Consider the following 26691-nt stretch of genomic DNA (forward strand, 5'->3'; position numbering starts at 1 on the left):
GTTTTTGTTTTCATGCTGAGAAGGTCACCAGCCTTCAGCAGCGTTGTGATGTATGGAAGTTAGTATCTGGCCGTCTTCTCAGACCGTCACCAAAGACTTATATATATATATACACGTATATATCCCCTCTTTTGTGTTTATTTTAGGATGTTCGAGATAAAAAAAGTATTCGACGTAAAAGGGACTCGGGATAAAATTATTTTCAATCAATGCTTGAAGCATGTCCTAAAATACTTTTTTTAAAATATAAATACCATAAGGAAGGTACTTTTTTATGTAAATCAAAATTTGAGGGATTAAGACATTGTCATTATTTAGAACTTAAGCAAATTTCTGGATCCAAATTTGGCATTTTTAAGCATTCAAAAACTTTGATTCTATCAGAGTAAAAAAAAAAAATAATAATTACCTCCAATTTTTTTCAGGGCTTTGTAGCCCTGGACAGAAACCTTCATTATTGTTTATCCGACTGTGGAAGTTTTTTCCAGGAAGGTAACTAAGAAAAGGAGGGAAGTTAGAGAATAGAAGGGGAAGTATGGATGGAAAGGGCATGTTGGAGATAAAAAGTAGGAGAAGGTTTGAGAAGTGGAAGTGAAAAATGACAGGGAAGGAGAAGTATGTGTTGAGATAGTAAGGGGGGATGGGAACTAGGAAGGGAATTAAACGGAAGAGGTGAAGTACAGGAAATTTGAGGGATGAGAAGTACGGGAGGGGTTGGGAGTGTAGATAAAAGATGTGAGAAAAGGGAAAGATGAGAAAGTAGGAGTTGATAAGGCAATGGGAAGAAAAGAATGTATGTATGGGGAAGCAAGTGAGGTCTGAGGGGGGAGTAAAAAATAGGATGATAAGATAGGATCGGATAGAGTGTGATAGGAAAGTATAGGATAAAAGAGGTGTTGACAGGAGAAAGAGGGGAGGGGGCGAAATTTAAAATACTTAATCAACGTCCTAAAAGTTACGAAGCCCTTTTTTGCAGACGCTCGGCGCCTCCTTTGACTTCTTGTTTATCTTTAACACATTACATAACCTTAAAGACCTTTCGTAAATTCAAAACTAATTACATAAAAAAGACATTTCAATTATTTTCCTCAATGCAATTGCGGCTAAGACATTTATAAAAAATATTTAGTTTTTAAATGGACACCATAGGGTTCATACTTACGTTTGGAACTTGACTCGAACATAGAGTTGTGCTATATGAGCCACATGAAGACCCTGTGCTTGAAGGACCTTTCCTTCGATTCCAGAATACTTCTCCCTCACTCCATTCAGAATTTTTAAATCTGGAAGAAGTTTCAGCTTAGATAAATACCCAGTAGCTAAGAAATAATTAAATTAATTCAGAAAATTTCTGGTGTTTTTTCAACTAACCATTTGGCCTCATCCTTAGTCGAGGACTAGGTTGTCTTACCCTACCGAGCATGTCTGGTTGGGATACAGCATGCGACAAAGCTCCTTGCAAAAGTTCGGTTGCATCTGCTTCGCCACCTCCTCTTGGTTCCAAACTTAAAGTAACTCCTTTGCTATCACACTTGTCTTCAATATTAACTTCAGAACGAAACCTTCGAAGTTTTAGACCCCTCTTCATCTGTACAAAAAAATTCAATTATACCACAATTACATTATGATTAATTAGACTCGACTCCCGATATATAAACCTTCGGTTTACTATATTCCTAGAACTTGAGGTTTCGGAATCAGGATACGTAATCCGTCAAGTTCCAACATAAATTATTCACGCTGACCTGTCTGTTTTCGTTTGGATTCCTCAGATTTAAGATCAAGGCCAATGAAAGACATGCTCGAAACCGTTCTTATATCGGGATTTGAGTGTACTAGGGCGTAGCGTACAATACGAATTTCAGAATGTAAAAAATCCTGGTGTCTTGTTTTTTCCTTTTCACATAAAAATCCAATGTATAATGTTTGTTTGCGATTACAAAATTATAATTAGTTCTTCCAAATCGAACGGAAAATCAAGAAATATTGAAAAAATAAGTTGAAAAAGTTTAAAAGTTTGTTTTTTATATTTTTCAACAGCTGTGGGCAAAATCACCTATGGACTCACCTATTCTTAAATTAATTTCAAAAGACTGACCTTCTGCTTCATGACTCTAAAACTATTATATTGAGGCATCTTCTTCCCAAAGCTTTGCTCAGGACTCGGAGTTAAGCTATGATGAGAAGACCTCCGTTCTACTAATTTTGGAGTCGAATCAGCTTCATCGAGAGCATCAGAAATATTTTCTGTCATCACTCTAGGAGTCCAAGAATTCGTTCCTCCATTAACTTCATTAGAATCTTTGCTGGTTGTGCTAGCTTTGTCTACAGGACAAAAATAAATTTCTGCATACTTTAAATTAATCGCTTTCGTTCTCTATTTTCATTTCAAAAGATACCCCAACAGCACGAAATATTGCAGCAACATTGCAGCATGGCAAACATATGTCAGCAACATTGTCAGCAAAGTTTCAGAAACGTTGAACGAAAATTGCATCAATATTGTAGCAATATTTCAGCAACTTTGCACTAGCATTTCAGCAATATTGTATCAATATTTCAGCAACTGTGCACTAGTATTTCAGCAACGTTGTACTGACATTGCATCAACATTGCATCAATGCTGCATCAATATTTCAGCATCTTTGCACTAGCATTTCAGTAATATTTCAGCAACGTTGAACCAAAATTGCATCAATATTGTATCAATATTTCAGCAACTTTGCACTAGCATTTCAGCAATATTTCAGCAACTTTGTACTAACATTTCATCAACATTGCATCAACATTGTTTCAATATTTCAGAAACATTGCACCAACAATGAAATCTACATTTCCTCAAGATTGCCTCAACTTTTTATCAATATTTCAGCAACATTTCACTAACAATTCATCAACATTTAATTAACTTTGTACTAACATTGCAGCAATATTGCATCAACATTGCACCAACATTGCAGAAATATTTCAGCAACATTGTATCAACATTGCAGCAATATTTTAGCAACGTTGTACTAACCTTACAACAATATTTCAGAAACATTGTGACAACCTTGCACCAACATTGTACTAACCTTGCACGAACATTGCAGGGATATTTCTACAACGTTTTACTAAAATTGCATTAAGATTGCTTAAATATTTCAGCAACACTGGACCAACATTAAATCAACATTGCACTGAAATTGCCCTGATATTGCATTAAAATTTCAGCAATATTTCATCAACGTTGTACTAACATTGCATCAGCAATGCATCAATAATTCAGCAACATTGCACCAACATTGCACAAACATTGCATAAACATTTCAGTAACATTGAACCAACATTGCATCAACATTGCAGAAATGTTTCAGCAACATTGCATCAAAATTGCATCAACATTGAAGCAACATGTCACCAATATTGAAAAGCATTATTAATTGGGAGAGAAAATTCATGTATTGCAACAGCATTACAATTTTGCTGCAATATTGCGTGCTGTTGGGGTGATAAAAGATTAATAATAATACCAGAGTGATTAGAAGAAGGTGGTTTTAATAAAGTAACAGTTCGAGGTGGAGGTGGTGGAGGAACAACTGGTTCCAAATGAAGCCTCATTTTCGATTTTTCCATCGAGGGCCTCCGAACTATACTTGATATATTTGATATCGTTTCGGGTTCTGCACTTGGTCGAGTGGAAGCTTCACTGATGTTGCTTGCAGCATATGTACTTTGCGTCTATAATTGTTAATTTCGTTTTAGTTATAGAGATTTTTATATGCTTCCAATTACTTACCATTATTTAAAAATTTAAAGTAATTTCCAGTTTTAGAAACAAATTTAATTAAAAAAGAGATATCTTAGCAATTTGAGGATCAAACCCCGTCGTTTGTTTAACAATATTGATAAAAATTTTGCAGGCGATGAATAATGTGACACTTTTTAAATACTTTATATAAAATTTTTATTGTTTAATTAAATTTTATGAATAAATACATATTTTCGTCATTTTTCCAACGGCAGATTTCGTTTTCTCAACGGAATCAATTTTAAATTACATCGGAAAATTTTCAACAAATGAATGTTGTATTTTGGTAAAAAAAATCGACTGCAAATTATTTATGAAAGCGCCTGCCAATAACTCCGAAAGGATCTTAATTTATTAACAAACTTTGTCGACCGGAAACGTTTGTTATCTATTTAAATAATTTTTTTTTAATACACTTACCCAGTAAACATGGTTACAGAACAGATCTGTAACTGTTCAAGAACACAAAAGAACGTGTTCTAGAACAGGCTAGTAACAAGTTACGAACATGCGAGTAACTATGTCATATCCCATACCCTAGAACAATTCTGTAATAGTTCTACAACACTGTGACATATTACCTGTAAAATTTCTAGAACAATTCTAGAACTCGGTTACCAGTGTGATCCAATATTTCTGTAATCTAGAACGCCGTGACAATCGACCTGTAATATTTCTAGAACAATTCTAGAACTCAATTACAAATGTTGTAGAACAAATTTTTAACAGATCTAGAACGTTGTGACAACCGATTTGTAACATTTCTAGAAAAATTCTAGAACTTCGGTACGCTGCGTTGTAAAAAATCTAGGACAATTCTATAACAGTTCTAGAACTGTTATTTATCAAATATGGAACAGTGTTACAGGGTTATTCCAGGGATAACCCGTCGAAATATCCTGCGAGGCGGAAATAAACTTGAAAAAAATATTTTAATGCGTCTGTGATCACAGTGTCACAGTGTTCTAGAACTATGTTACCTTTTTGTTCTAGAATAGTTCGTTCACAATTTTGTCACAGTCTTCTAGAAAACTGTTACCTTTTTGTTCCAGAACAGTTCTGTCATCATAGAATAGACATGACACCACAGACATTAAAATTAAAATTGTTAAAAAAAACTGTTGTTCATTCTCTTAAAAATGATATATGGCATATGGCGAAGTTATTTAGAGTAAATTTCGTTGAAAAAGCGAAAACTTCTGGTTAAAAATGGAAAAATCTGTGTTTATTTATAAAATTTATTAAATTAAATAACAAAACAGGTTACTTCGCAATGTCTGCTACTAAATAGGATTCTTTCTAAGTTATTGGCAGTCGATTTCGTAAACAAAATAAATTCATTTGTTAAAAAGTAGTCAAGCTGTGAATTTGTTTACAAAATTGTTAACAAAATTGTGTATAAAATAAGAAATAATGATTGTTTTTTGATAAAGTAACATAAGGTTTTTTGCGAGTCACTGGCAGATGATCTCATGATAAAAGATAAGATCCATTTATTGAAAAGAAGTTAAATTGTGAATGGGTTTATTAAATTGTTTATAAACTAAAAAAATTATTGTTGGCTGGTAAAGTATCGAAAGGAAAGATTGTTCCTAATTAATTTAAAATAGATTTCGTTCAGTAACTTAAAGCTGCCAGTTGGAAATTGGTAAAAATTTGTTTTTATTTATCAAATTTATTTTTAAACAATTATCCATTATCATCAGATATTAAGAAATCATACATATTATTTATTTCCGACAAATTTTTTTAATCAATTTTGTAGAAGGAACAAAGTCTCTAGATCACAAAATGGCTAACACATGCATTTGTTTATTATATTTGTTTATAACCTCAACAATTAGTTTGGATTTTAAAAATGGTAAAAGAAGCATTGTTTTACGTATATTCTTACCAAAACATTGAAAAAATAAAACCTACAAGTGTTTTTAATCTTGAGGTACCAGTTTACTTATTACTTTGTAAATATATAAACTAACTAAAAACAAATATAAATAAATGTTATGACGAGCTCGTAAATATTTGTAAGAAGTGTTTTAACTGATTTTATGACATTTAATATGACTATTAGTATGTAGTTGTAAAAAATTGGAATCATATATTAAAAAAAAATCGTCCGTCATATTTTTTTCCGAGAGGGGAAGTAAAAGAAATTTAGGAGAAGCGAGAGGAAAGGAAGAAATAGGAGAAGTAGGAGAAGTATGAAAAGCAAGGGCAAATAATGGAAGTGAGAAAAAACATTAAAAGTTACAAAAGGTGTAAAAAGGGGATTTAGGTGAGGGGGAGTAAGAGAGGGTCAATATTAAAAGTAAGAGGTGGAGTAGGGAAATAGGGTGAGTGGAAGAGAATTAGAGGAGAGAGAAGCAGAGAAAGCGAGGAAAAATAAGGGAGGTGATATAAGATAAATTATAAGTGGAAAGGGGGAGTAGGTTCAAGAAAGAAGAGTAGAGAAAATGAAGTGACGGAAAACATATGAAGTAATGGAAGGAGGAAAGGAAGAATTGAAGAGAGGGATTGAAAGAGGGATACTTGTAGAAATGAGGTGGACAACAGGTGGACAACAGGAGGTGGAGTGGAAATGAGAGGTCATGAGAGGTGGGGAAAGGGAGCCAAGTGATATTAGTAGAAGTTAGGAAACGGAGAGTAGGAAAATAGGGGTCAGTAGAAGAGGGGAAGCAAATCAGAGCCAAGAATGCAAAAGCAGAGGGAGTAAGTGGGGAAATTGCAAAGAGGGTGAAAGAAAGTTCGGGGAGGGTGAGAGAAATTGCGGAGACACCAAAAAGTGATGGAAGAAGGGGAAGGGGAAACTAGAAAAGGGATTTAAGAGAGAGATATCATTAGACGTGAAGAGAGGGGCACTAGGAGAATAATAGAAGGAGGAAGTAGGCGAAGCGAGGGGAAGTATGGGAAGTTAGAGCAGGAAGAGAAATAGACAAGGAAACTGGAAGGGAAGTAAGTGAGAATATAAGAAGTGATGAAAGCTATGGAAGGAGAATCGAGGGATATTATTGGAAGTGAGGAGTTGAAGAGTAGGAAAGTGAAGATACATTCAAGAGAGGAAGAAGAGGAGAGAGAAGTAGGAAAAGCGAGGAGAAATATGGAAAGTTAGAGTAGGAGAATTATAGTTGGGTAGGGAAAGAAGACTGAAGGAGAGGGAGTGAAGGCGGTGAAGTAAGAAGAAGCATGAGAAGTGATAAAAGGTGGCGTGAACGTATCGGGAGAAGGAGGAGTTGGGGAAGTGAAGTGCAGTAGGAGAGGAGAAGTAGAGTAGAGAAAAGTAAGAGTAGTGAAGAAAATGAGAGAGAAGGTCTTTAGAGGAGAAAGAAGTACGGAAGGGATTGAATAGATAATAATTGATAGGGGGAATCATCTGTTTGAGGGGAATTATCTGCTTGGAGCAAAAGTGGGAAAAAGGAGGGAGAGTAGGAGAGACATAGTATGGAAGGGAAAATTTGAAATACTTATTGAACGTCTTATTAGGTTAGAAAACCATTTTTTGTAGACGCTTAGCGCCTACCTTTTTTAATTTCTATTAATTTTCGTAAACAATTAAAAATCTGGTTAACTTACTTCACACTCTTCAGTTAGAACTTTCACTTTTAGCTCAACAGATCCCGACTTGGTTCCTCTTAAAGTAAACCAGTGAGACTGATCGCTGTTCGAAAGCCTTCTGATATCTTCGAGAGTCAAAGACACTTTCCCTAAGTAATCTTTCATGCAGAAAGTGTCGTGATCCCATAATATCTGGAAATTTTATTTCCAAAATTTAGGACATCGAACAATTCCCTAAACTACTGACAAAGTAGTTTTTGATAGGTATTTGGAGAAACTGGAGGAATAAGTTGAGTAAAAAAATTAGAAAATCAAAAACAGCATGGCACTAAAATGTTTTGTTTTGTGTCCCTCATGATGCTAACTTAATTTTTTTTCGTAAACGATATAATATGTCCGATTTTCAAAAATCTTGTAGGATCTCAATATATTATTTTCAAGGAAAAATCTCATTTGCATAAACGTAATTAACCTAAAACGATTTTTAAAAGCTTTAAAAAGTATCCCAAAATTGAAGCACCTCCTGAGATGCATTTAGATTTCAAAATCTAGTGGATTTCGAAGTATTTAAAATTCTTAAAATATGTATTTCGCTTCGGAATTATTTATCAATTACAAACTTAATTTGTTCTATTTCAAACGGTTTTTTTATATATAAAAACTTAAAATTCAAGTTCTTTTTCGTCTTTTTCAGAAACTGTTGACATAAATTCATTAACGAAATTTTTTTCCAACCATCTTGAATATTATTTTTTTGAATATTATTTTTTTTCGGAAAGAAAAAATTTTGCCCGACTTTGAAAATGTTGTAAGATTCTAATATTTTTATTATGTCTAGGCCAAAATCTCATAATCATAAATTGAACTATTTTTATTTTCATTTAAATAATTAAGTTTCTAAAAAGAAAAAATAATTTCAACTATATAGTTTAATTTTCTGAAAAAATAGTTGAATTTACAAACAAGAAAGACAAGTTTTCAACCAGAAAGATTAATTTTCTAGAAAGCAGGACCAATTTCAACAAAATCTGTAAATTTTCAGACACATAGTTGAATTTTCGACTAAAGAAGATTAATTTACTATCAATAATGGAAAAGTTACAATTTTCAGTTAAAAAAGTTAATTTTCTACTACAAAAAAATTATTTTAACCGAAAAGATAAAATTTTGAGACCAAATTTTCATTCAACAAAAAAGACCATTTTTAAATGAAATAATAGAATTTTCAACCAAATAGTCGAATGCTCAACTAAAAAAAAACTTAAAATAAAAATGGAATAGTTAAATTTTCAGTTAAGAACATGAATTTTCAACAAAATATTTAAATTTTACTAAAATAGTTTCAATTTCCAAAAAGTAAATTCCTAAAAAAAAATGCATTTTTAAGAAAATAGTTCAATGTTGAAGAAACCAGTTTCAACTAAAATTAAGAAGATAAATTTTAAACCAAAAAGGGAAATATTACATTTTCAATCAAACAAATTTTTTAACAAAATGTCATATTTAAAAAAAAATGGTTAAATTTTCAATTGAGGAGAAGAATTTTAAACTAAGGTGATGAATCTTCAATCCGAAAATTACTTTGTAACAACCTTTTTGAATTTCCTACAAAATAGCTTCATTTTTAACCAAAACACATGATTTTAAACTAAGAAAGCCAAATTTGAGCAAAAAATGATATAGTTATCATTTTATAAAAAAAAATTTTCAAACTCAAAAACTGCGCATTTCCAACAATAAAGTTAAATTTTTAACCAAAGAAATGATTTTTCCCCCAAAATAGGTAAATTTACAATACAAAAAGGCGATTTCTCAAAAAAATTAGTTTTCAAACACAATTAATACGCATTTTCAAGAATATAGTTAAATTTTCAACCAAAGAAATGTTTTTTTCCCCAAAATAGTTGAATTTACAATCCAGAAAGAAGAGCTTTAAAAAAAATGTTTAAGCATTCATTACCAAGAATGGTATAGTTAAAATTTTAAGTTGAAAGAAATTAATTTTGAAAATAAAAAATATATTTTTTACCGAAAAAACTATTTTTGAAGCAGGATTAATTTTCCACAAAGAAAGGCAACTTTTAAACAACATAAATTAATTTTCAACTTAATAGACAAATTCTCAACTCAAAAAAAAACCAGTCAGAAGTAGAATACAGTTCAATTTCTAGTTAAAAACAATTAATTAAAAAAATAGCTTTTTTACCAAAAAAAAAAAAACGAATTTTCAAGCAGGATTAATTCACCGATTAATTTTCACCGACAAAGACAATTTTTTAACAAAATACAATAATTTTCAAATTATAGGCCGAATTCTCAAATAAATAGTCGAATTTCCTACCACCAAAAAATTATTATCAAAAATAGAATACAGTTGAATTTTCAGTTACAAAATTGAATTAAGATAAAGAAGATTTTCTACCAAAAAAAAAAAAAAACAGGAATTTTTATGCAAATAAAGGAATTTTCAGCAGGATTAATTTTTGACCATAAAATACAATTTTGTTAACAAAATACAGTTAAATTTTCGATTTAAAGATTTAAATAAAGAAAATAGTTTTCCTACAGAAAAAACAACGAACTATCAAGCAGGATTAATTTTCCACCAAAAAAGACAATTTTTTTACAAAATGCATGAATTTTGCACTTAAAAGTCGAATGGCCAACTTGAAAAAATAACAATTAAAAATGGAATACAGTTAAATTTTCAGCTTAAAAAATAATTTAAAAACTTATAGATTTTTTCCAAAAAGAAAAAGTATTTTCTACCAAACAGATCAATTTTCAATCATGATTAATTTTCCACGAAAAATGGATTTTTTAAAAAAATAATCGAATTTTCAACTCAATAGTCGAGTTCTCAACTTAAAAAAAATAGAATCAAGTAATGAAGTGCAGTTAAATTATCAGTTGAAAAAGTAAATCAAAAAATTAATCTGCAAAAAAATAGTTTTAGTTAAAAAGAAAAAATTATTAACAATGACAAAAAAGAATTATTAATAAAAAAAAAATAATAAATGCAAAAAATGAAACTTCGGAGAGAAAGATTAATTGTTAATCGAAATACGAATTTTTAACAAAATCCAACGTTAATTTATTTAAAAAGGATCAATATTCAACTAAAAAGAAAATTATTGAATTTAAAAGAAAAATTCAACAAAATAGTTAAAATTTTCAACGAAACCAATTTGAACAAAACTCAAAAATATTTAACTATCAAAATGGATCTTTTTGAAAACTAATTCAATTTTTAAACAGCTATTTGAATTTTTAATAAAAAAAATGACTTTAACCCAAAAAAATTAATTCACTACTAAAAAATACGAATTTTCAACCAAAATAGTTAGGTGTTCAACCAAAAAAATATTTTTACACAAAATTATTGTTTCTTTAAATAAATGATAAAATTTGTAAGCCAAAACATGAATTTTCAGATAAGAAGATTCATTTTTAACCAAAAGACGATTTTGCAACAAAATACGTGAATTATCAATTAAAAATAATAACTTTTCAAGCAAAAAGGGAATGATTATATTTTCAATTAAAAAATTAAGTATTTAACAAAAACTCATATTTTCAAGAAAATGGTTCAATTTTCCACTAAACCCTTGCAAGGAGATGAATTATCAAATAAAATGATACACCATCCAATTGGGCACATTATCCAGACTACGAAAAAAAAAAATATTAACGATTTTTGCAAAAGTTTTATGGTTTAAAAATGGTTTAACCTGATTTAATGTTTGAATTGTTTTTCATGATTTAATTGATAATTGTTTAATTGCTTAAATTAGTAGGATAAATTGCAAGCCTTTTAGAAAATATTTTGCTTTTTAGAGATTTAAAATAATTAGATTTTGTTCTGAAAAACTGAAAATATTGAAAATTCACAAGAATTTTGAAAATAAGGCTGTTTTTTATTTCCAATTTTTTTACGCCCTCTATTGCAGAACCCGAAAAATATAAAATGAAAAATATTTTCCTACCACATCCAAAGTTTCTCCATTTCTAGGTAACCCCATAATAGAGCTTTCATCCCAGGAAGGATTTAATGTCTTCTTTTTTATGCTACTTTTGTACTTTGTTTCGTTGTTTAATTTTAGTTCACAATATGGATCGCTAAATCCATTTAAATCCTTGGCGACTAAATCTTTTGCTCTCATGAGTGTAACTTCCATTAAACCACTTCCGGTTGAAAGTAAACTGGAAATGTCGGAAGACGCAGGGTCTACGTCTCTGTGAGATAAAAGCAGCTTCTGAAATTAAAATTAATCAGAACAATATTTTTTTTTAGAATATATCGACGCCTCCACTTCATATCGCTCCACGTCGCGTTCGAGCGGTGTAAGGCTCCAGGTCCTATTGCAAATTTTTTCCAATTATGGGCCAATCATAAATTACGTTACCAACTTTGGGTTTTTTGCCACCTTCCTCTCCCGAAAGTAACGCAGTCGATGGATGAGGTTTATAAATTCTTTTTAATAACTTTAAATTCCCAAGATGCACACAAAAATAAATTTTCAAGAAAAAAAATTCAACTAAATAGTTGAATTAACAATTAAATAAATCAGCTTTCTGGTAAAAGAGAGGTGTTTAAAAAAAAGTTAAACATTGAATCAAGTTGTAAAATTTTCAAACTAAAAAGACAAATAAGAAAAAAAATTTTCAATCGAAAAGTTGCATTAATAATTAGACCTTATAATAAAAGACACGAGTTTTCAAACAGATAGTTACAGATTTAACCGAGTAGAGAAAAGTTTCAAACTAAAAAGATGAACTTTTTTTTAAATAGTTTAATTTTTAATAAAAAAGTTAGTTTTCTTCCAAAAAAATAAATTTTTTACCAAGGAAGATGAATTTTTTACAAAAAAATAAAACAATTTTTAACCAAACAGTTGCATAAACAATTAAATAAATTAGCTATCTGGTAAATGAGGCAAGTTTTACGAAACATTAAAAAAATTTTAACCAGGTTGTAAAATTTGCAAGCTAAAAAGACGAATAAAAAAAACTAAAAAAAATTCTAATCATAAGATAGTTACAGATTTAATGAAGTAGTAACAATTTTCAAGCTAAAAAGAAGAACTTTTTCTAAGACAGTTGAATTTTTAACCAAAAAGTTAGTTTTCAACCAAAAAATATAAATTTTTTACTATGAAGGATGACTTCTCTACCATAAAAGATAAATTTTTAATTCAAAATAATGAATTTTTAACAGCATAGTTGAATTTTTGAACAAAATTGATGACTTTAACAAAATAGTTCCATTCTAAGAAAATTTTTTCCACAAAATTGTTGCATTTGCAACATAAAAAGATGCATTTTCAATCAGACGGTCGAATTTGCAAACAAAAGAGACTTAAATTCAAAGATAGTTGAAAAGATGAATGTTTAACAAAATAGTAAAGTTTTCAAGCTAAGACTCAAATGTTTCAGAAAAAGTGGACTTGTAAATAAATAAAAAATAAATTTTTAACAAAAAAGTTCATTTTCAATCAAGAAGAACGCATTTTTAAAAAGTTGATTAAATTCTCGATCAAAAGTTGAACTTTCAACAAACAAGAATAATTTTCTATCCAAAAAGACGACTTTTTAACAAAATACTTGAATTTGAAAAAAATTTAATTTCAAATCTTAAGAGACAAATTATGTACAAAAAGTTAAACTTTTGCTTCAAAAATATAATTTTTAACCAAAAAGTACAACTTTCCACATAAAATTTTGTTTGACATAAAAATTCATTTAAAAGCATATAGTTTAATTTTTAACTATAATTATGAATTTTAAATAAAAAAAAAAAATTCAGAAAGTAGACTTAAAAATTAAATTAAATTAAAAATTTAAGTCAAATAATCCACTTTTTAATAAAAAAAAATGAATTGTCCATGAAGCATGTAACAGTTAATATTACAACCCAACAATTGCATTTTTATCCAAGAAGAAAAAAGTGTCAACTCAGAAAATTAAATTTCTAGCAAGAAAGACGAATTTTTAACCGACTACATAAATATTTATCTAATAAGTTGCAATTTTAACTAAAAAAGATTAATTTTGAACTAAATGTTAGATTTTTGACCGAAAAATATCAATGTTGAACAAAAAATGGTAAAGTTAAATTTTCAGTTTAACAAATTTATTTACAGTCAAACACGAAACAAAGTTTCCTCAAAATAATTAAATTTTTAAGCAAAGAGATGATCTTTCAACTATAATGAAAAATTAATTTTTGATAAAGAATTGACTTTTTAAAAATATAGTTGCATTTTTAACAAAATCATTTATTTCAAACCAAACAATTGCATCTTTAACTAAAATAGATCATTTTTCAACCAAAAACATTAACTTTCAACAGAAAAAGATAAATTTTTAACTGATTCGTTAAATTTTTAACCGCGAATGCAATACTTCATTATCAGTTAAAAAAAATTATTTTCAAGAAAATATGAAAAGAAATTTTAAAACCTACAGATGAAATTTTAATTAAAAAGGAATTTTTATCAAAGTAGTAGAATTTTTGATAAAAAAGATGACTTTTTAACAATATACTTTCATTTACAACAAAATAATTTATTTTAAACCAAACAATTGTATTTCTAATTAAAAAGACTAAATTTTTATCCAAGAAGCTTAAATTTCTACCAAGAAAGACGAATTTTTAACGAAAATTTGAACTTTCAACTAAAAAGATAAATTTTAAACCAATTTGTTTCATATGTGACTGAAAAAGACACATTTTTAACCGAAAGTTGAACATTTATCAGTTTAAAAAATTTATTTTCAACCAAACATAAGACGAATTTTTATTCAAATAGTTAAATTTTCAAGCAAAAAGATAAACCTTCAACTAAAGAAATTAATTTTCAACAAGGTAGTTGAATTTTTTATAAAAAGATGAGTTCAAAAAATATAGTTTCATTTTCAACAACATAATTAATTTTAAATTAAAAAAATTCATTTTTAAACAAAACGAATGAATTTTCAATCAAGAATATTATAATTTCTACCAAGAAAGACGAATTTTCAACCAAATACATACATTTTTAAACAAAACGTTAAACTTTCAATGAAAAAGTTAAATTTTTAACCAATTAGTTAAATCTTTAACCGCAAATAAAATATTTAATTGTCAGTTTGAAAAATTTATTTTCAACCAAATATTATACGAATTTCAATCAAAATAGTTAAATTTTCAATCAAAGGGATGAACATTTAAATAAAAAAATAATTTTTTAAAGCAGTTGAGTTTTTGATAAAAAAGATTACATTTTAACAATATAGTTGCATTTTCAACCAAAGGGGAAACATTTTCAATGAAGAAGACTAAATTTCTACCAAAAAACAAATTTTCAAAAAAATACATAAATTTTAACCAAAAAGCTGAACTTTGAACTAGAAAAGATAAATTTTTATCCCATTTTTTAAATTTTTAACCGAAAATTGAGTATTTAATTATCAGTTAAAAAAATTTATTTTGAAAAGGTATTTTCATCAAAGCAGTTGAATTTTTGATGAAAAATATGACTTTTTGACAATATAATTGCTTTTTTAACAAAATGATTAAATTTAAACCAAACCGTTGCATTTCTAAACAAAATTACTACAGTTTTAACCAAGAAGATTAGATTTCTACCAAAAGACTTATTTTCAAACAAACAGTTGAACTTTTAACTGAAAAACATACAATTTTTACCAATTAGTTATATTTTTGACCCAAAAAGATACATTATCAACCAAAAAATGTAATAGCTAAATTGTCAGTTTAAAAAGTTTATTTTAAATCAAACATTAGACGAATGTGCATCAAAATAGTTAAATTATCAAGAAAAAAGATAAACCCTTAACTAAAAAAATGAATTTTTAAAAAAGTAGTTGAATATTTTAATTAAAAGCGTGGCTTTTTAAAATTATAGTTGCACTTTTCAACAAAATAATTAATTTGTAACCAAAAAATTGCATCTACAACAAAAACGGATACATTTTTAACCAAGCAGGTTACAATTTATACTATGAAAGACGAATACAAAAAAATACATTCATTTTAAACCAAAAAGTTGAATTTTTAACTACAAAAGATACATTTTAACCGAAAATGGAATATTTAATTATCTGTTTAAAAAATTTATTTCCATCCAAACGTAAGACGAATTTTCATTAAAATAGTCAAATTTTCAAGCAAAAAGATGAACCTTAAAATAAAAAAAAAAGATTTTTTAACAAAGTATTTGCATTTTTTTATTAAAAGATGAATTTTTAACAGCACAGTTGCATTTTCACCAAAATAATTAATTTTTAACAAAAGAATTTTCAACAAAACACATACATTTTTAACAAAAAATTTGAACTTTCAATCAAAAGATACATTTTGAACAAATTAATTAAATTTGTAATCGAAAATGTAGTATTTAATGGTCAATTTGGAAAATAAATTTTCAAACAAAAATAAAACAAATTTTCATCAAAATAGTTAAATTTTTATGCAACGAAATGAAGCTTCAACTCAAAAATGAATTTTGATCAAAGTAGTTGAATTTTAGATAAAAGATTACTTTTCAACAATATAGTTGCATTTTCATGAAAATAATTAAATTTTTAACGAAGTAATATAATTTTCAATCACACGAGATGAATTCCGAAACAAAAAGTTAATACACCAAACTCTCGCTTTCAGTCACCCCGTTCTCAGCCTTCTTAGAATTGCTCGCTCACACAGTTTCTCAGGGGAGCAGGGCAAGAGCGGTTGCAATATTATATATACATTCCAATTGGAAACGAGTCAGGCGACACTTGCTGTTTACGTTTCCATACCCCCGAAATCAGTCTAAGGTTATTTGAAATCAACCTCCGACATTGGACTGAAAGCGAGAGTTTAGTGTAGTAGCTTTTTCAATACACCATTGGCTGTACACCGCCTAAAGGCGACGTGGAGCAGTATGGAATAGAAGCGTTGATATATAGTAATTTCAGAATTATTTTTATAAATATAAATTCATATTACATTTTTGGGATGACTTACTGCTTGCTGCATCCAAGGAATACTATTTCTTTTGGACTTTGGTTCTTCGTCTATGGATGGAGGAATCACACTGTTTCTTCTACTTGTGACTACTTGCTGAACACTCTTCACAGGATAGAATAAAACCGACACTGTCAACGTGGACATGTTGGTTGAACCACTCAATACTAATTCTTTCCTCACGACCCACCTAGTTCCCTAAAATGTAAATAATTTTTACTTTATTTACTATTTTTGTAGTATTTTACCCCTTAAAATATGATCCAAAGGCGGTGGATTAATCCGGATTTTTTTTTAATTACCTTGGATTACCTCTATACAGAATTACTTTGGATTACGTGAGATTACTCGTAGTTGAATAGGCTTATTGCGAATTGTATAAAAATTTTGGGAGATTACTCCGCCTAAACAAGACTCAAACGATTTTACAACCACGAAGGATTACTTTTGAATTTTTTTTTGAATTTTTAACAGAACAGATGAACTTATAACCAGCTAGTTTAATTTTCAACCAAGATAAGTTTTCAATCAAAAAATTGAATTGTAAACGAAAAAAATTCAATTTTTCATAAAAAAATAGATTAGTTAAATTTGTAGTTGAAGAATTTTCAACAAACATAAATAAATACATTTTTTTAAACTAATAACATTTTCCAGCAAATGAATGAATTTTCAACTAAAATGACGAATTTTCAACTGGAATACACTGCCGTGCAAAAAGTTTAGGCGACCTATTTTATATGACTGAATAAATTCTCTTAATTTTAGTTATACCAGAGCTAAAAAAAATTTCTCTTTAAAAAGTTGATTGTTTTTGAAATTCTGTATAAAATAAGCCCAGGGCGAAGCCAGTCATAAAAAAGAGGAATAAAAAGCAACGATCAGTTTAATTTGGAACCAGAGAGATCAATGTTCAAACAAAATAAAAAAATTTCAAATAAATAGATGGATTTAATACCAAACATATGAATTTTTAACCAATAAAATTAATTTTGTCCTAAAAAAGATGAACTTTGAACCAGGTATATAAATATTGAAACGAATGATTGAATTTTCAATCATATAATTGAGTTTTCTACTGAAGAGATTCGTTTTCGAACAAATAATTCCATTTTTAATTTTGAAATATCAATTTTTCACCAAAAATAGAGAAGTTAAACTTTCCGTGAAAAACTAATTTTGTTTAAAAAAATTTAAACTTGTTTAATTTTTAAGAAGTGAGTGCAACTTTCAAAAAATAAAAGAACTTTCAAGCAAGAAGATTATTTTCTACCAAAGAAGATTAATTTTCTGCCAAAAAATGACTTTCGCACAAAATTATTAAATTTATAACCAAATAATGGAATTCTTAAACAAGAAGATTAATTTTCTACAAAAGAGAAGAATTTTCAACTATACACTGTCAATAATTTTTAACCACAAATGAAATATATGCATTTTTAAATTCAAAAAATAATTTTTTAACAAAAATCATACATGCAACAAAGTAGTTAAATTTGCAAGCAAGAAGCTAACCCAAAAAATTGATGATTTTTCAAGATAAGAGATTAAGTTTTGTCCCAAAAAGGCAAATTTTAAATAAATTACATTTTTTTAACCACTTAGTTACATTCTCCACCAGGAAAGATAATAATTTTCACGAAAAAATCGAATAGTTACAATTTTCTGTGAAAAAAGTAAATTTCTACGAACAAAAAAACCATTTTTAAACAAAAAGATAAATTTGCAGAACAAAAGATTAACGCTCTATCAAGAAAGACAATTTTTCTAACAAAATATATGAATTTTTAACTAAAAATATAAATTTACCATAAAAAAATAGAGTAGTTAAATTTTTTACCAAGAAAGTTTAATTTTCAAACAAATAGTAAAATCTTAAAAAAGTTCAGTTTTCAATACAAAAAATGAATTTGTTAGCAACACTCTGAATTTTTCATTTAAGTAATGAAATTTTAATTAAATACAAGAATTTTAAAACTGTAAATATCAGTTTTCAACAAAAAATGGAAAATTTATGTTTTGAATCATTGAAATTAATTTCCAGCAAAAAAACAAAAAATTTTCAACACAATAGTTGAAACTTTTTGGATTATCTACTCAAATTAGTCACAATTACTTGGATTACTCTAGATTACAAGTTTGTTACTTTGATTACCTAAATTACTTTGAATTACTTAGAGTACAATTTGATTACCCTGGATTAGATTAAACCGAATGACCCAGATGACGCCGGATTACAAAGATTACACCGAATTACCCAAACTACTCCAAGATAGCCAGTTTACACAGGGTTATCAAGATTACGACGAATTACCCATATTAAATGGAATGTAAATATTACACCGGGTTACCCACATTACATCGATTAACCCAGATCAAACCGGGTTACCAAGATTACACTGGATTACCTAGAATACATCGGATTACCCAGTTTACACCGAGTTGTCCAGATGACAGCGGATTGCCCATATTACTCCATTTTATCTAGATCACACAGGATTACACCGTATTGGATTACACCGGTACCGAATTACCGAGATTACATGGAATACCCGGGTAGCACCGAATCACCCACATTAAACCGAATTACCAAGATTACACCGTATTACCTAGAAAACACTGGATTACCCACATTACACCGGATTACGCAGATTAACCAGGTTACCCAGTTTACACCGATTTACCCAGATGACATCGGGTGATTCATATTACCCCTGATTATCCAGATTACATTGGATTACCCAGATAAAAGCGGACTATCGAGATGATACAGGATTGCCCATATTACACCGGATTAGCAACATTACAACAGATTACGTACTATAGGATTACCCATATCAAATTGAATATACAGATTACACCGTATTATCCACATTTCACCGGATTAGACAAATAACACCAGAATACTTAGATTAATTTGCATTACTTATTTTACACCGATTAACCCAAATTAAACGGGGTTATCAGGATTGCACCAGATTACCCAGATTACCCCGGATTACCTAGTTGCACCAGAATTAACACATTACACCGATTAACCTAGATTACCCTGGATTACCCATATTAAATGGAATACACAGATTACACTGGATTACCTACATTACACTTGATTAGACAGATCACTGGATTACTCAGATTACTCTGGGTTATCCAGATTACTCCGGATTAGCCAGATTACACTGAATTATCCACATGACACCGGATTACCGAGACGACACCGAATTACACAGATTACCCGCATTAAACCGACTAACTCAGATTATACGGGGTTACCAAGATTACACCGTGTTACCCAGATTGCATCGTGTTACCCAGTTCACACCACATTGCCCAGATGAAAGAGCATTACCCATATCACTCTGGATCATCTAGATTACACAGGATTACTCAGATAACAGCGGATTACCGGGATGACACCGGATTACCTGGATTAAACCGCATTACCTAGATTACACCGGGTTATCAACATTATAACGTATTACGCAGATTACATCGAATGACCGAATTTACCCCAAATTACCCAAATTACATCGAATTATCTCGATTACACCGGATTGCCAGTTCATATAATCAAAAAGTCCAGCGGCTTACCAGATTTGTTTTACCTTTTTGCAAGCAGGGGAAGTGAGTGGAAATTATAGTAGTGGCAATAGTAATAATGAAAGGCGGAGAACTTTGGAGAGGATAAGTGAGAGAGGGTTAGCGAGGATAAATTAGAAAAAGGAAAGTGGGGGAAATTATGGAAGGGGAGGAGGGTAAGTAAGGGCGCTGAGGGTAGAGAAGTGGTGAGGGGTAGGTGATGGAAAATTATAGGTGATGAAGGAAGGGGGTATGTAAGGGGAGGTACTGGAACTGAGAAAAAATAAGGAGCAGCGAAGTAATGGAAGTAAGAGGAAATAAGGGAAGAATAAGAAAGGGTAATGAGGGTAGAAAAATAAGGGGAAATTATGAAAGGCTAGGTAGAGAGAATGAAGAGTAGTGAAGGGTGGTGACATGGGGGAAGTGAAAGGAAATCAGGAGAGGGTAAGCATGGGATGGAGTAGTGAGGAGATGATAAGTAGATGGAAATTAGAGGAGAGAACAGGAGTGAAATAAGGTACGGTAAGATGAGGTTAAACTATGAAAGGTAGGGCGAGGAGAATGAGAGGTAGTGATGGGTGGTGAAGTAGGAAAAACGAGAGCAAGTGGAATAAATGATGGGATCGTAAGTAAGGGAACTGGCGAAAGGTAAAGTAGAAGATATAAGGAATTAATACGTAAAAGGAAATCAAAGGCGAAGAATTATGTCTGCGAAAGGAGGAAAAATGAGAAATGAAGAAGTACGTAGAAATGATGGGAGAGGATGTGGAAGGAAATTAGGGCAGGGGAAGTTTGTATAAGAAGTGAGGCGAACTGGAGGGAAATAAGGGTTGGAAAAGTATGAGAAGTGAGGGGAAAGCTAGAAGGGAAGTCTGGGTGAATAGAATAGGGGAAGTAAAGGATGGAAGAGAAGTGGATAAAGGGTAGTGTAAGCTGGGGAGAGGAGGATAAGAGGAAGTAGAGGAGGAACAAGTTGAGTAAGGGAGGTGAAGCAAAGGTTGAAGTGTCGAGAAGGAAAGTATGGGAGGGGGCTCGGGAGGGGGAGGTTTGAATGACGGATTGAACGTCCTAATAGCTATAATTCTATATCTATATAATTCCCTTTTGTATGTAAGTTAACTATTTTTTGGAGAAACATTACCTGAGATAAAGAAAGCATCGACAGGCCAAGCATGTCCGTGTCTGCCATTTTGGAGATGTTCCAGGAGTAAATGACAAAGCTAAGAGAAACCTGAGTGTAATCTTGAACCAGGAACTCGGTCCTCGCCTCCCAACAAGGGGAAGTGGTGCCCCTTATGTAATGAGTCGTCTTGACCTGCAATTGTAATTAGAGACCAGATGGAAAAAGCGTGACTAAATATTTCCTCATTGCAAAAATGAGAATAACAAATTAAACAGTCAGAGCAGGCATGCATACAAACCTTTTTACGGTTGTTGAACAACATGCAATAAGGATTGCACTGGGATGGATCGCTGGTCAAATCCTCGGCTGAATGAATGTAAACAACCAGGACTCCTAAAAATTATACGCAAGCGATTTACGAAAGCATTGCTTAGCATTTTCGATTTTCGTCGACGAAACAATTCCCAGGAAAGAAAATATCTGTTAAACTAATCATAAGCGAGTTCATCAATGTTGCTTATTTATTTTTTTGTGTTAAGGATAATATCAGGTATACCAACCGATTTTGGAAAATGTGCAATTTTAGAAAAAAATTATTAATAATTCCAAAATTTGCAAACCTTTTTTCAATATTTTGTATCCCTTCATATATGATAGCGCCCGTGCATAAATTACGTAAAATCTGGGGGGGGGGGGGATCAACAATTTTCCTATGCTGAATTATAGGAGGTGGAGGGTACGTGTTTTTTGGTTGAAATTATTTTTCCTTCTTAACGAAAAAATTTTTTCAGGTGAAAATTCAATCATTTGGTTAAACATTTCAACATTTAGTTTTAAAATTGATTTCTTTTGGTTAAAATTTCCTCTTTGTTGTTGTTAAATATGTAAATTTATAATTTAAAATGAACCTGTTTCTGTTCAAAATTCATCTATTTTGAAAAAAGTTCGTATTTTCCTCTGGAAAATTCAGCAATTTGGTAGAAAATTAAACTGTTTGGTCAAAAGTTGAACTACTTTATTAAAAATTACTTTTTTTCGTTCAAAATTCACCGTTGCAGTAAAAATTAATTTCTTTGGTTGAAAAGTAATTGCTATTTTTACTGAAAATGTTAGTATTTCATATTTTGTCACAAATTAATCTTTCGTTACAAACAAAAACTAACCCTTGTGGTTCAAAATTTAAAAAATGGGTAGAAATTTATGTATTTTTGGAATACTTTTTCTTGACAGTAAATAATTGTTTGTTTAAAAAAATCAACAGCTTGATTTGAAGTTGAACTAGTTTGATAAAAATTCATTTTCTTATTGAAGATTCCTCATTTTAGTTGAAAATTTAACTCTTTCCTGAAAAACGGTTCAATGTATGTTTCAAAATGTATTTTTTAACTGAAAATTTAAGTATTTAATTTCTAGTTGTAAATTGATTTTTTTCGTTCAAAATTTAACTATTTTATTGAAAATTTATTATTTTTAGTTGAAAGTTCAACGTTTTTTCAGAAAATTATTCTTCTTCAAAAAATCAGCATTTTGGTTGAATTTTTAACTTTTGTCTTGGGATTTAATTTTTTTTTTAAGTTTTATTATTTTAGTTAAAGTTTCATCTCTTTAGTCGACAATATAACAATTTTTCTAAAAATGCATTTATTTATTGAGAATTAATTTTCTTCACTGAAAATGTAACAATTTCATTTATGGTTAAAAATATATTTTCAGGTGGAAAAATAATGTATTTTGTTAAAAGTTTATGCAGGAGTTGAATTTTTAATTAGAGAACAAACATTTTCACCTAAAAATGTGAAAGTTAAATCATCAATCGAAAAGTTGATTTTTAACGGAAAAAAATTATTTTTAAACAAAGTAGTTTAATTTTTAAATAAGTTTTTCCAAGAGTTTTCAAACAAATAGTTTCATTTTCAACGCATGAAGGAAAAATTTCCACTGCAAAAAATGAAATTTCAACTAAAAATAGAATGGTTGAATTTATCATTCAGGAGATAAAAAATGTTGAAAAAAGGTCAAAAATTAAAAAAAATTTAATACCTTTTGGGAATAAAAATTTTTGTTAAAATTGTTTTTCACGCCTGTAAATTACCCGAAGATTTACAAAATATCAAGAAATAAGTTAAAGCGACAATTCAGTCGTTCAAATCTCTTTCTCCCATACTTTCCCTTCTCTATTCCTCCTTCTCCCACCAATTTCCCCTAGTTTTCCTTCTTATACTTCAAAACTTGCTTCCTCTCCCTCCATAACTTCTTTCTACTCTACTTCCGCTCGACTCACTTCCTAATCTATTACTCTCCACTACCCCCTCCCACACTTCCCTACATTTATGCTACTTCTTCTATTTTCCCTACCCTCAATTCTCCTACTTCCCTTTCACTCATTTCCCATCACTTATTATATACCCCACTTTCCCTAGTCCCGTCACCAATCACTTCCCCTGCCCTCGTTTCTTCTCACTTCCCCTACATACGTACCCCTCATTTCCCCTTAGTTTCCCTGACCTTTATTTACCACCATTCACCCTAATTCTGCTGCCATAATTTCCTCTCACTTCTATTCTTTGAAAAAAAAGTAGCATCGACGGGCAACCGACTGAAACTGTAATAAATGAGCAAAATCGATTCTAACCACAAAAATATTGTATAATAATATTTTCTTTCCTTTTCATAAAAGACTTTCATGAAGGCTGTGTACTAGTGTAACAGACAGAAATAAAAATTAGTGTCAGAATCTGTGCGAAAAACATTGATTATCATTCCGATCGCATTCTTTCAAATCTTTACCTGCTCTCTGTTTTCGGTAGGAATTTTTTCGTGAAACTGAAAATAGGAAATCGTCTATAGTGCCCACAATATTAAGGAAGGACTGACGTTCACTCAATTTAAAAAAATGTTAAGTAGATTTTTGGGCGGGTTGAAATCCTGCGTCAAGTTTGCGCTAAGAAATTTTTTTTTATTTATCACGCTAAGAAGTTCAAAACTGGTTTCAATGGACTCAAGGGGAAGAATTTTTTTAATTTGCAGATACAGAAAAATTCCTGTCTAAGAAAAAACCAAACACTCTTAAGAAAAAATATCTACAAAATTAACCTAATAGATTTTTAAAATTCGGGATGATGACAGGAAATGATGGATTAAGTAGGGGTGGGGGAATGAGGGGAGGGTCGGTAGAAAAAATTGTAGGAGGGGAAGTAGGGGAACTCATGGTGGGGAAAATCTGGGGAAGTAAGGGAAATTAGGGAAAGCGGCGTAGGGGAAATTTTGAGGAGGGGAAGCTAAGGAATTAGAGAAATTGGAAAAGTGATGGAAAGAGGGCAAATAACAATTCCGCCTCAGCTACAAGCGAAGGGATCCCCCACTACACGGCTTCCCCTCACTCAGCCGAACTGCTGTTGAAAATGAAAGAATAAATGTTCAAGTTTATGTGAAATTTTATTTTAAAAATTCCAGTTCATTGCTTAACCATTTTGTTTATGAATTTTAATTGAAAATATTATTTTGACACATAAAAACCAATTTTTTAAACTGAATTCGGCAAACTTTGAAAATAATTCTTCTTGCTTTTAAAAATAATATGTTTGATATTACCAGTTTCTAAAGTTTTACTACTGTCACTTCTGTTTGCTTTTTATTAGCTTTAGCATCAACCAGGATAGATAAATTTTCAACAACAAAAAAAGAAATTTAAAAAAAAAACGTTAGATTTTTAACCAAGACAGATTTTTCAATCAGTTAATAAGAAAATTTCAGCCAAAACGTTGAATTTTTAAATCAAAGAGATGAATTGCCTGCAAACCAGTTTAGTTTTAAACCCAAAGATATGAATTTTAAACTAGAAAAGATAAATTATCAAGCAAAAATGGAATATTGAATATAGATTTTCAGTTAAAACAATTATTTTAAACTAAACAAAAAGAAATTTTTAACGTTATAGTTAAATTTTCAACCAAAGAAATGAATGTTCAGCCAACACAGTTGAATTTGTAACCTAAACTATTAAATTTCTACCCAAAATGATTAATTTTTAACAAAATACATGAATTTTCACAAAAATATTTTAAATTAAGGAATTTTCAACCAGATAGTTAAAATGTCAACTAAGGAAATGGATTTTCAATCAGATATGTGCATTTTCAACCAAAGAAATTAATTTTTAACCAAAAAGATGAATTAGTCACGCCGAAGATTAATATTGTTCTACAAGAAACAAATTCTGCAAATTTCAACCAAACATAGAATAATTCCAATTTTCTGTTTAAAAAATTAACTTTCAAGCAAAAAAAAAAACATAATTTAAAAAAAATCTTAAACAAAATGTAGATTTTTGAAGATTTCAGACACAAAATTTATAAGCTTTTCAAGCATTTCGAAAGATTTTAAAAGCGTAAAAAATTGTATAATAATATAAATTATTATAAATCATTATAAAAAACCTATAAAATTATAATAAAAAGTTTTAGAATTTACTGTTGCATACTATTATATTATACAAAAAAATATTAAACAAAATAATTTTTTAAATATGAATTTGTAACGAACAATGCATAAAAAATTTCTTTTATAATTCGGAAAGAATAGTTCTTCTTTGAAGTACTACTTCTACTCTAAAAATTGCTTGAACTACTTTCTTCATCTAAAATTTCGAAGAGGAAACTCAAATTGTAATGAATTCTTAATTTTTTTGAACTTTTTTTAATATGAAAAGATTTATGTCTAGATTTTGTTAAAGCCATGTCTTTACACTACCAAATTCACTGGAATTATTATTATCATCGAATCAAAGTTCATTTTTTCAATTCTTCCAGTTCACAATTAGACTACTTTACAGTTCTCACTGAAATTAAATTGCCCTTTTCAGGACCAACACATTTTTTAATGAGGAAATAATCATGTTCAAACAAATGAACTAATTTGATTTTTTACAGCTCTTGCTAAAATTATATTTAATTAAATTATTATTTATATCAAATGAAAAATGAATATGTTCATAAATTAAAGAAGTTATAAATAATTTCAAATAATACATAAATATAATAACTGCAATTAATAGTAAGACATCAAATATATATATAATATTATGGTTTATGAAACAGAAAATTCTAAAAAAATTTTCGAAAAATCGTATTAATGTAGATAATCTTATAATTCGGTTGAAAATGTCCATTATTATTCAAAATTCAACTATTTTGTTGAAAATGGAATTAAAGTTTGGTTAAAAATTAACTTTTTAAAACTATAGAGTCGAGCCTCTCAATAGTGCGCCTATGGGGGCTGTAGGGGACATTTTTCTCGGAAGCGCGCTACCCCCACCAACGTCCTCCGTACCACGAGACTTTTCCTGCTCTGCCTTTCAAAGAGACGCTCTTTGCTGTATATACAATATATATATATTATACAGTGCACGCTATATACATAAGGGTGGTATAAAAACACATTGCAGAATTTTTTTACCGTAAAGGGCAATTCTGCCCCAAAAAAGTTTCCGTTTTTGTTTAATTAACCTGGGAAATTTTGGATTTTCGAAAAATTGAATTCACACTTTGGAGTCTGATCGAAACTTGCCAAGTTTTTTAGGGATTGTAGAGGAGTTTCTGCGAAATGAAACCATGCTAATAACTTTTTTCTTAACGC

At 29.7% G+C, this 26691-nt stretch overlaps 1 protein-coding gene across 5 annotated transcripts in view; it reads right to left on the minus strand.

The window, feature by feature from the left end:
- The window catches only part of LOC117169247, a 151171-nt gene that overhangs the window by 7069 nt on the left and 117411 nt on the right, over positions 1-26691 (minus strand). For 2 of the 5 annotated variants that reach the window (XM_033355520.1, XM_033355519.1), the window contains exons 9-17: positions 21356-21450; positions 21076-21249; positions 16338-16553; positions 11329-11598; positions 7361-7534; positions 3513-3720; positions 2099-2346; positions 1372-1588; positions 1163-1283 (exon numbers count right to left, since the gene is read on the minus strand). In XM_033355520.1, coding sequence (XP_033211411.1) covers positions 1163-1283; positions 1372-1588; positions 2099-2346; positions 3513-3720; positions 7361-7534; positions 11329-11598; positions 16338-16553; positions 21076-21249; positions 21356-21450 — 1723 coding nt within the window. The remainder of the gene's footprint in view (positions 1-1162; positions 1284-1371; positions 1589-2098; positions 2347-3512; positions 3721-7360; positions 7535-11328; positions 11599-16337; positions 16554-21075; positions 21250-21355; positions 21451-26691) is intronic. The other 3 variants (XM_033355522.1, XM_033355523.1, XM_033355524.1) reach the window with 3 other exon arrangements.

The sequence above is a fragment of the Belonocnema kinseyi genome, chromosome 3 (assembly GCF_010883055.1).
Source record: "Belonocnema kinseyi isolate 2016_QV_RU_SX_M_011 chromosome 3, B_treatae_v1, whole genome shotgun sequence".
In the NCBI taxonomy this organism is placed as follows: Eukaryota; Metazoa; Arthropoda; class Insecta; order Hymenoptera; family Cynipidae; genus Belonocnema; species Belonocnema kinseyi.